General features: G+C 45.1%; 5 protein-coding genes across 5 annotated transcripts; 4 read left to right on the top strand and 1 right to left on the bottom strand.

Annotated features, from left to right (window-relative positions):
- Nucleotides 1–12: 12 nt before the first annotated feature.
- V2V93DRAFT_8554 (WD40-repeat-containing domain protein) lies at nucleotides 13–2,103 on the top strand. Its single transcript, XM_066912812.1, has 3 exons — nucleotides 13–579; nucleotides 637–813; nucleotides 879–2,103. The coding sequence occupies exons 1-3, from the start codon at nucleotides 208–210 to the stop codon at nucleotides 1,827–1,829; spliced, it is 1,500 nt and encodes a 499-aa protein (XP_066768460.1). The 5' UTR covers nucleotides 13–207; the 3' UTR covers nucleotides 1,830–2,103.
- Nucleotides 2,104–2,442: 339 nt separating this feature from the next.
- V2V93DRAFT_319287 (uncharacterized protein) lies at nucleotides 2,443–3,792 on the top strand (the record flags this gene model as incomplete). Its single annotated transcript, XM_066907269.1, has 2 exons — nucleotides 2,443–2,497; nucleotides 2,552–3,792. 2 exons carry the CDS (start codon nucleotides 2,443–2,445, stop codon nucleotides 3,790–3,792), a joined length of 1,296 nt encoding a protein of 431 aa, XP_066768459.1.
- A 271-nt stretch (nucleotides 3,793–4,063) lies between these two features.
- V2V93DRAFT_362293 (uncharacterized protein) lies at nucleotides 4,064–6,539 on the top strand. Its single transcript, XM_066908313.1, has 4 exons — nucleotides 4,064–4,081; nucleotides 4,142–5,297; nucleotides 5,354–5,447; nucleotides 5,505–6,539. The coding sequence occupies exons 2-4, from the start codon at nucleotides 4,302–4,304 to the stop codon at nucleotides 6,218–6,220; spliced, it is 1,806 nt and encodes a 601-aa protein (XP_066768458.1). The 5' UTR covers nucleotides 4,064–4,081; nucleotides 4,142–4,301; the 3' UTR covers nucleotides 6,221–6,539.
- On the top strand, nucleotides 6,540–9,285 carry V2V93DRAFT_362291 (histidinol dehydrogenase-domain-containing protein). The gene is made up of 2 exons (XM_066908312.1): nucleotides 6,540–8,939; nucleotides 8,995–9,285. The coding sequence occupies exons 1-2, from the start codon at nucleotides 6,624–6,626 to the stop codon at nucleotides 9,232–9,234; spliced, it is 2,556 nt and encodes an 851-aa protein (XP_066768457.1). The 5' UTR covers nucleotides 6,540–6,623; the 3' UTR covers nucleotides 9,235–9,285.
- Nucleotides 9,235–10,510, bottom strand: V2V93DRAFT_362289 (NADP-dependent oxidoreductase domain-containing protein). The gene is made up of 2 exons (XM_066908311.1): nucleotides 10,322–10,510; nucleotides 9,235–10,261 (listed from the first exon to the last, which is right to left on the bottom strand). Exons 1-2 carry the CDS (start codon nucleotides 10,387–10,389, stop codon nucleotides 9,337–9,339), a joined length of 993 nt encoding a protein of 330 aa, XP_066768456.1. The 5' UTR covers nucleotides 10,390–10,510; the 3' UTR covers nucleotides 9,235–9,336.
- Between the last annotated feature and the right edge of the window lie 40 nt (nucleotides 10,511–10,550).

The raw sequence follows: 10,550 nt of genomic DNA, 5'->3' as shown, positions 1-10,550 counted from the left end.
GATTCCCAAGATTGCTGGCTCAATGGACAGCTTCAGGCAATGAGTCGCTCATGAACCCAGCGCACGGATCTGGAGATCAAGCGGCGCTGGCCATGGATTATCCCTGTATATCTGCCCTGATTTGCCTTTTGTGCTTCTTCTCCAGTCCGTCCCTCTCTCGCCGCACCGCTGCCTGTCCAATACATCATTCGTCATACCATTGCAGCAATGTCTCCCGTCGCAGTCGCGCCGCTAGCAGATGATATCAGCCGCTTCAAGGATGTTCCAGATCTTGATCGTCGTAACGCTTTTCGCCGTGGACGTGAAGATATCAGCCCATTATCATCGCCAATCAAGAAATACGCCAAACTGAACAAGAGAGATGAAGCATGGATTCGAGAGCTCGTCAAGCCACCATCACTGGAGAATCTCAAGCCGCAGTTAACCACAGTCCAGTTGAAAGTTCCTGATTCTTCACAGCACCTCACTTCAGTTGCTAGTCACCCTGCTCTTCCATTTGTGGCGATAGGAAGTGGTGGACGAGAAAAGAATCTATACGTATATGAGAAAGGCACTTCCAGAGGACAATCACAACTCTATGTAAGTCTTTTCACAATTTCTGTCGCAAATGAATAGCTAGCTAATAATTCTTTGTAGCATCGGCAAACAGTATCTCTCCCGCACATCTATAGCCTTGCATGGGCCCCACTCGGTAAATTTACCTCTAGCACCGTAATAGCCAGCGGACATCGCAACGGATTTGTGCATCTAGTTTCACTTCCAGACTCCGACAATCCAAATCCTGCTCGCATTATCAAGCGATATAACCATGCGGTACGTATACATCTGTATAGCTCTGTTTATTTTTGTGAATAAGTCTGATTATTTTATAGTTCCAGCAGTCAAAAAAGACATCTCTTGGCCCAGGATCTCGCATTTCTCACGTTGAGTTCACAAGCCCTGTCTGGACTTGCGTTCCCGATGCATCAATGATCTCTCTCTCTGGTGACACTATTCACATCTGGGATCTTGCTCGAAATGATCGGCCCATACTGACACAGCGTGTCGCTACGATCAACGGTCTCCATGCATCGCCATTCAGAGACGGTATACTATCGCTTAGTGGTGCGTTTGGGATATCTCTTCTTGACGTTCGAACACGTACTCGAGGCCTGCTTCGACCTAAAGTTGCAAATCACTCAGAGTCCATAGTAGTGAAATGGTCGCCGTATAATTCAAATTGGGTAGCATCAGCTCATGAAGATAGTAAGATCCGCGTATGGGATATTCGCTCCTCGCAACCTTTTGCTGAGCTATCCGGGCATTCGGATATCATTCAAGCACTCGAGTGGTCGGCTACAAATCCAAACGAGCTGATATCCGGATGCGTGGATCAGACGATCAACATCTGGGATGTAACCAACAGTACATTCAATTATGATACAAGCAAGTGCAAAGAAAAGTACTTTACTCAGCTTGAACGCCGTGAAGACGCAACTATGATTCCCCCAGAGGCAATCGCAAGTGCTCGCAGGCGACGCGCACTCTTCACAATATTGGAAGACCCTGATGATACGGTGATAGACCGGACAGCAGACGGAGTCAAATCATATCGTCAATCTGCATCAATCATTGGCCTTGCGTCTATCGACGTTGCCCAAAGTGGGAGCGAGCAAGAGTTCTGTTCAATTAGTACCGATACCACAGTGTCACTGCACCAGATGCGTTCCCCTGGTATTGGACGCGAACCGTTGAAGCGTATGAAACCAAAAAAGGTCAATGCAAACTACAGTGGAATGATTGAGGCGAAAAATATGGAGACAATAGGTAAATGCCGGACGTTGTTGTAAATTGAGCTATTCAAAGTAGTATATTACGGGATAAGGAGAGGAGATTTGCGTACAAATAATCTGGTGTTACTCGTTTTTTAGTCTTGTTTACATCAATTCCAGATTAATGATAGTGATCAAGTTTGCAAGCAATTGAGAACGTAGTATGGTGCGGTGTTACTGAGGTCATAATCAGTTCAATCGTTTGACTTTCAGCAATTCTTGCTACAAATAGGACTATACACATATAAAATCAGCAATCTCCGGTATCATGGCTTTTTTTTTTCAATTCCTTAAATCGAGATATGTATGCAATTTATATTGCGTTAATCCTTTCCGGCCAGTTAGTAATGAGAATCGCATTAAACGAGAGCTTGGCTAAATAATGATTTGACACGTGCGCGGCGCAGCCTTCGCGTGACTCTTCCTCGAGGAAATTTTTGGTTTTCCTCCCGTCGACGTCCACAACTTGCCTACTTCCGCATAATACTATTTTCTCCACGGTACGAACAGATTTTCTTGCTTTGACCGTCTGGAATCTATATTTTTAGTAATATTTTAACCTGACTATGCCGGTACATTAATCCTGTTAATGAAATACTGTCGAACTTGCCGTTGACCTGTTTTGTATTAGATGTTCATTTCAAATCCACATCTCGGCGATAAAGAGCGTTCCGAGGACTGGAGAAGTATGCGCCTATTTCATTTAATCTAATTTTCAGAATATTTACGTACCGTTTTAGTCCGCGGCTACGACCCCATTACCCCTCCAGATCTGCTTCAGCACGAAATTCAACAGACAAAGATTTCAAAGCAGACCGTGATCCAGGGACGTAACGAGGCCGTAAAAATCATCAACGGCGAAGACGATCGTCTTCTGGTTATCATTGGACCTTGCTCAATTCATGACCCGGTTGCTGCTCTTGACTACGCAGACAGACTGAAGCCTCTTGCAGAGAAGTACAAGAATGACTTGCAAGTCGTTATGCGCGCATACCTCGAGAAGCCTCGTACAACTGTAGGCTGGAAGGGGTTGATTAACGATCCAGATATTAATGGAACTTTTGATATCAACAAAGGTCTAAAGATTTCGCGAAATCTGTTCCTGAAACTTACCGAAAAGCTTCCTATTGCTGGCGAAATGCTTGACACCATCTCCCCCCAGTTTCTTGCTGACCTTGTCTCTGTCGGCGCCATTGGCGCGCGCACTACTGAGTCTCAGCTTCATCGAGAGCTAGCTTCAGGTCTCTCTTTTCCTGTAGGTTTTAAGAACGGAACTGACGGTACTGTCGATGTTGCTGTCGATGCCATCCGTGCTTCATCTTGTCCTCATCATTTCTTGTCGGTCACCAAGCCAGGTGTTGTTGCCGTCGTCGGCTCTGAGGGAAATACAGACACTTTCCTTATTCTTCGAGGAGGCAAGGGTGGTACTAATTTCGACTCAAAGAGTGTTCGTGCCGCGAAGAATAAGCTATTGAAAGCCGAATTTATTGTTGATAAGCTCGAAGAGAAGCTAAGAAGGCTCGGCAAGGACGACCTAGAAGGCGAAGCAAAAATTCAGGAGATGAAGAAGCATTTGACTAGAATCATGGTTGACTGCTCGCATGGAAACTCCAATAAAGATTTCAGAAACCAACCAAAGGTTGTTGATTCGATTTGCTCCCAGCTGGCCAAGGGGCAGACCGGAATAATGGGTGTTATGATTGAGTCCTTCATCACCGAAGGCAAACAGGATAGTGAGAAGAAGATGCGTGGCGAGGAGTTCACTTATGGACAGAGTATTACTGACGCTTGTATTTCTTGGGAGTCTACGGAATCTGTGTTGGCCGCACTTGCGAAGGGTGTCCAGGAGAGACGCGAATACAAACTCGCCCATCCGAATGCATCCAGCGATGGCGGCAACATCGACGAAGACGATGCTACCAACGGCAAGAAGCGTGAATCCAGCAACACTCTAGAGAACGTGAGCAAACGCCAACATTAGCTCTGCTATGCCGAGTTTGCGTTGAGACGGGAAAAGTCTAAACTTGGTTAAATTGTATATTTTGATGGATATGAAGTAAAATTTTTTTTTTTGTTTTTAGATTCGGTATTGGTGTTTTTAAATTACGACTTGGAAAAATGCTGATGGTGAAAATTCGTTGGTCAAAGCTGTGGACTGAAATAGCAAAAATCTGCAGTGTGTCTTCAATGAAATACGACAGCAAATATAAAATAATTATTCGTTTATACTCTTGTCCCCCTAATGTTCAGAATTAAGATTTAATCTAAAGGTATTTCAATTTCTAGAGATGACTCAAACGACCGAATTTGTGGTATGCTGATTATATTAGGTAGCTGGCTGGGAAGAAAATCGCGAACCTCATCTCATCACGTGACTAGTAAATGTAAACAAAACATTTTCGTTTTGTCAGACGACAGCACGCGACAAGCAGAGGAGGCAGGTTTAGATATCTTATATTACCTTATTTTTTCTAAAATTTTTTCAGCAAAATGGAATTCTCAGAGTTCATATCTCATGGAAGGGAGCAAGGTCGACAACTTAGGCCAGCAGTGTCTTACTCTGGATCATACATCGCGACAGTCTCACTAGTGGCCAACACAGTACCTCACCCGCCAGCCTCTCTATCACGACTAAATAATTCTGTCAATGACAAGGATAGTATGCCAGTCAATTTCCAATACAAACTGGCTATTCGAAGTATTCCTTCACTTGCGTTGAAGCGACTGCTATTAATGCCAGTGGGTTTCACGCCGCGATTTCTCAAGTGGTATCGGCCAGCAGCTGCAGGGCTACCAGACAACAATACAGAGTCTGAGTCTCAACTTGATGATTATATACATCGTATTTTTGCAGCTGATGATACTGGTCAAGTTTGTGTGTGGGATATTGATGGAATTTTGGACCGCGTCGTTACAAACGAGATTGAAGATCTGAAATCCGTCGTTACAATTCGACAACTAGATTGGGGAGATAATGTTTCGATAAAAAATGTTTGCTGGGGTCGGTCACCGGATGAAATAATGATATTTTCAGATTTTGGCGTCGCAGTAGCACTATGGTCACTGAAGACTCACCAATGCGTGCAGTTGTACCATCCAAAATATACTGATAGTCACGGATACTCTTTTCAGCCTGGAACTCGACACCTTACAGTTCTGTCACATCCAGTTACAGATGACGTGCTTACCGTTTACGGTGGTCTTCTTTCAAACCTTCAAACGCTGTCATCTGTTACTTTGACTGATTTTTATCATGCCAAGGGCTTTAAGTGGTCCCCCGATGGGCGCTGGATCGCAGTCTATGATACCAACACGAATTACCAGGTTGGAATATATACACCTCTTGGAGCGTTATATCGTGTTTTCATAATGACGGACATTGGCTTGGGTGTTAACAGTATTGGGTGGTCCCCAGCCGGTAACCTGCTGGCGGTGGCTTCTTATGACGGATTAATTCGATGTTTAAATACTTGGACATTCACGCCGGTCAGTAATTTGTGATATTCCTTAAGAGAAGGAGTGAACTAAGATGCATGATCTAGACGGTTATCTTAAAACACCAAGCTACTATTCATACCAAGGAGAAAGTGGTTTTTGTTGAACAGCCTATAAGCAGTAAAGAAGGACATGCTAAATGTAAGTGTTTACAATCATTTTGGTTTTTGATTCAAGCTACTGACATGTTCCCTGCAGATCAACGAGTTCTGCAATATCCAGTCAATCCACCAAAGGTAAAATCGTCTCAAACAGACGTACCACCAAAAACAGGTTTCAGTATCATGGCGTTCAATAAAGATGGATCTCTACTCGTCACTAAATATGACTTAATTCCTACTACATTATGGATCTGGTCTTTAAGAACCTTAGCGCCTGTCGCGATTTTGGTTCACGTACGGAAAGTCAAAAGTGCTGAGTGGCACCCCGATAAACAGAATTTGTTGCTTATTACTTGCGCGACCGCTAATGCAAAAGATGACGAGTCGTATGAGAATTATAATCTGGCTGATGTTGGAGTGGAGAATGACTGCAGTATACGTATATGGAACGCTGACTGGCTTGCGCCGGTTGCGATAGCGGTTCCGAAATTAACCGGGAAAACATTCAGCAATGTAGCAGAAGTATCGTGGATTCGCTCCGATCTGCGTCGTATAGACAGTATCGATAAGGACGCAATGTTAGATGAAGACACTAAAATGATTCTAAGACCAAAGGTTTTGATAAGTGACAGGCGTGTATTCGCAATTGGGTATCTGGATGATGAGCAAGAGACCGAAGATGACGATACAAAGGTGCAGAGGCTTATTGATGGAGTTCAACAGCAGGAATGGGCGGAAGCTGTTACATCTACCTGTATAGATGACACATTTGCAGACATCGGACAACATCAGCGAGCCGTGCCTACAGTGTGAACTATATGGGCGGAGGATTTTTTATAGAAAATTCGAAGATTTTCCAATTACGATTGATAACCAGCTATACAATCCATTACGGTGAATTTCGCTATTGCTTCAAGGTTTGCTGATTTCAACGATTTCTAATATGACGAAGAATCGTGGTCAGTAACTCCACAGGTTGTCTGACAGTTATACGATTAAAGCGACTATTTATCTAAAAAGCTGAATGCAAATTGCCAATCTTTGATCTAGTTTACGATCACGTGACAGATAAACTCTTGCGGTAAACTTTAATTTTTATTTTTTTTGTCTTGCTCATCCTGTAAATTGACTGGAAACTCAAAGATTACTCAAAAATTTGGAGCATATATTCTGGAGTAAATCACTTGATTGCCCAAGACCTTGAAGAGAAGCTGTCATGAGCATTATCCCTGAGTATACTCCAGTGACACTGCGGTCGCTTTTAGACTCGCCTTTGTCTGTTCTCGGTGCTGCTTTAGTGAATGTCGCTTCTTCGGAAGATGTTGCAGATGTAAAGGCTTTTGTCTCCGCAAACTTTGGACTCGTTGACTTCTATGCTAGAATATCAAAGTCTGTTACTGTCGATGAGACAATTAACTTACTTGACGCAGGTATTGAGGCTGTCGTGACATCTGCTGAAGATGCCTTGATTGCCGCTGGTGTTCCTGGCTCGCGTATCATTGTTTCATCGCTGTCATCTGGTACTCTCTCATCGGTTAGAGGTGTCTCTGTTGATGAGGGCGCTGCTGCCTCGGCGAATCTGACCGAGAAGCAATCTCTTCTGGTCACTCTCTCTGCACCTAAACTTGAACTCGTCGCCGCCCTTCCAGCTGCCGCTATCGTCATTGTACCCGCCGAATCGCTCAGTACCGAGCTCGAGACTGCCGACGGCAAGCTATCTGTCGCACAAGTTATATCAAGTAAGCTTGTATCCGATCGCTCTGATGGATTGTTTTCGACCCTAGTTGTTGACGTTCATGGCACTGCTCTCGGTCTCGTCTACTCCTCTGCTGAGTCGATTGCCAACGCGATCGCAACTACCTCTGGCGTATATCAGTCTCGAAAGAGAGGATTATGGTTCAAGGGAGCGACATCCGGTGCCGTACAAAAATTACTGAAAGTGTCGGTTGACTGTGACGGTGACTGTCTTAAGTTTACGGTGGCACAATCTGGTGCTGGATTCTGCCACAAAGAGACTGCTTCATGTTTTGGTGAGGATTCTGGAGTATCCGCTCTCGAGAAGACTCTGTTGAGTCGCAAAGAGTCTGCCCCTGAAGGCTCTTACACTAAGCGACTTTTCACAGATGAAAAACTTTTGCGTGCTAAAATCATGGAAGAGGCGGAGGAACTCACTACTGCGAGCAGCAAAAGCGAAATTGCATGGGAGTTTGCAGATCTTTTGTATTTTGCATTGACCAAGGCTGTTCAAAACGGAGTTTCTTGGGCTGATATTGAGAAACAACTAGATTCAAAGAGCAAGAAGATTACAAGGCGGAAAGGTGATGCCAAAGCTAAGTGGCTTGGATCTTCTTCTGATGGAGCAAAGCCTGAAGAAAAGAAAGTCGAGTCTAAAGCGGATCCTAAGCCAAAGACTGGGGAGAATGGTCGCATTGGACTTACTCGATACACAGTTTCTGATGTATCGTCCCAAGATCTCGACGATCTTTTGCGTCGTCCCGCCCAGAAGAATGCCAACATATTGAATCTGGTTACTCCTATAGTTGATGCCGTCCGTTTAAGAGGTGATACTGCTTTACTTGAGTTTACTGCCAAATATGAAAAGGCGACCCTCAAGTCCCCAGTCATTAAAGCTCCATTCCCCGCTGAGCTGATGCAAGTTGACGAGAAGACCAAGGCTGCTCTTGATATGTCTATCGAGAATGTCCGTAAATTCCATGCTGGTCAGCTTGAGAAAGAGCCTCTTGTTGTCGAGACGCAGCCAGGCGTAGTTTGCAGTCGCTTTGCGAGACCCATTGAGACTGTCGGTCTGTATATTCCTGGTGGTACGGCTATTCTTCCATCGACCGCATTGATGTTGGGAGTCCCTGCACAAGTTGCTGGATGCAAGAATATTATTCTCGCATCACCTCCTAGAGCTGACGGTACTTTGACTCCTGAGGTAGTCTATGTTGCTCACAAAGTTGGCGCCAGCATGATTCTACTTGCTGGTGGTGCACAAGCTGTTGCTGCTATGGCTTATGGAACTGAAAGTGTACCAAAGGTGAATAAGATCCTTGGTCCTGGTAACCAGTTTGTGACTGCTGCCAAGATGTTGGTTCAGAACGATACATCCGCCTTAGTATCGATCGATATGCCTGCTGGACCTTCGGAGGTTCTCGTTGTAGCTGACAAGTACGCCAACCCGGCTTTCGTTGCCTCGGATTTGCTTTCGCAGGCCGAGCACGGTGTCGATTCGCAGGTTATTCTGATTACTATTGATCTGAATGATGATGAGCTTCAGAAAATTGAAGATGAACTTCATGATCAAGCTATGCGTTTGCCTAGAGTTGACATCGTTCGTGGTGCCATTGAGCACTCGCGTACATTCAGAGTCAAGACTGCTGAGGATGCGATTGCTTTGAGTAATAAGTATGCACCTGAGCATTTGATTCTTCAGCTGGAAGATGCTGCCAAGTATGTAGATCTTGTCCAGCATGCCGGGTCTGTTTTCGTCGGTGCCTGGAGTCCTGAATCCTGTGGTGACTATTCCTCTGTAAGTCTACGTCTATCAATTTATCCTTGAAATTTCTGTTGACGCATTTCTATAGGGTACTAATCACACTCTTCCAACTTATGGCTACGCTACTGTCTACTCTGGCGTTAACACAGGATCGTTCATGAAGCATCTCACCAGTCAGGAGCTAACTCCCAAGGGTCTTGAGATCATTGGTCCCGCAGTCGTTAAATTAGCAGATGTTGAGGGACTTGATGCACATGGAAATGCTGTACGTATACGATTGGCACATCTGGCAAATTCTAAGACGGATGAGGTTTTGGCTACTGTGTAGTTTAAGTTTTATATTTTATTTTTACAGTTAATATATGAAAGATTCTGGTTACTTTTTAGAGAAAATATTAGTTCTTCAAGCTGAAGACAGGTAGTGCTTCAACTACAGCTCAGGGGTGTCGGCGTAGAGATCGGTGTCAGTGGGATAGCGACTACCGGCAACCGCTGCCGCGTCGACAAACTCGCGAATAGACTTTAATTCCTCCTCAGACAAAACGACCTTTGTGCTTGCGGCATTTTCAGCCAATCTGGTGAGTTTCGTGGTTCCCGGGATGGGAACGTATCCCTGCGATATGATCCAGGCTAGACAGACTTGACCAGGAGTTGCGCCCTTCTTCTCGGCGATAGCGGTGAACGCGTTGACGAGCTTAAGATTAGCAGGAAAAGTGTCAGGCTGGAAACGGGGATTGTTGAGACGCCAATCGTTCTTGTCGAGAGAGTCAAGAGAAGTAAGCTGGCCAGTCAACAGCCCGCGCGCAAGTGGGGAGTATGCAACAACACCGACACTGAGCTCTTTGCACGCCTCGATAAGACCATTCGTTTCGGCTTCAACTGCAAAAGGAGAGTACTCGATCTGGACGGCGGTGATTTGGTGGATCTTGTTGGCACGACGGAGAGTTGCAGCAGAGCACTCAGACAAGCCAATGTACTTGATCTTGCCCTCCTCAACGAAACCCTTCAAGGTTTTCACCACTGTCTCGACCGGGGTCTTTGGGTCCATCCGGTGCTGGTAATACAAGTCGATAGAATCAACTCCCAGTCTCTCTAAGGACTCATTCAAGCTCTGTTTGATATATTCAGGAGAACCATCGTATCCGCTTCCGTCTACTTTAATGCCAAACTTAGAGCACAAGAAGATCTTCTCACGGACACCGGGGCGGGCTTTGAACCAGCGGCCAATCACAAGCTCATTGTCGTTATAAATACGAGCAGTGTCAAGAAAAGTGATTCCCAACTCGACCATCTTATCAAAGATCTTGAAGGCTGCCTCATCGTCAAGCTTGGGTTCGTAAAAAGCAGAAATGCCCTGGCAAACTAACTGTCAGTGATAGTCCACAGGGTATCTTATCAGTTTATCAGTGCTCACCATGGCACCATAGCCGAGAGCGGCCACATCAGGACCCTTAGATCCGAGCTTGGTAGTGGGAATAGACATTTCTGAGATCACTTGAGGTGTGGTGGAGTGTCAAAAGTCTTATATTCTTCGCGAATCGAAAAATGAAGAAGAGACTACTGACCCTGCAATCGGAAAATATATAATTCGCGGACTATCTGCTTACGTCATTAAACGCATAGACCCGAGCTAACGAACCTGAC

This window comes from Kockiozyma suomiensis (genome assembly GCF_038497685.1).
Source record: "Kockiozyma suomiensis strain NRRL Y-17356 unplaced genomic scaffold V2V93scaffold_1, whole genome shotgun sequence".
Lineage (NCBI taxonomy): Eukaryota > Fungi > Ascomycota > Lipomycetes > Lipomycetales > Lipomycetaceae > Kockiozyma > Kockiozyma suomiensis.
Note: the sequence above shows the minus strand (reverse complement) of the source record. Positions and strands in the feature narration are given on the sequence as shown.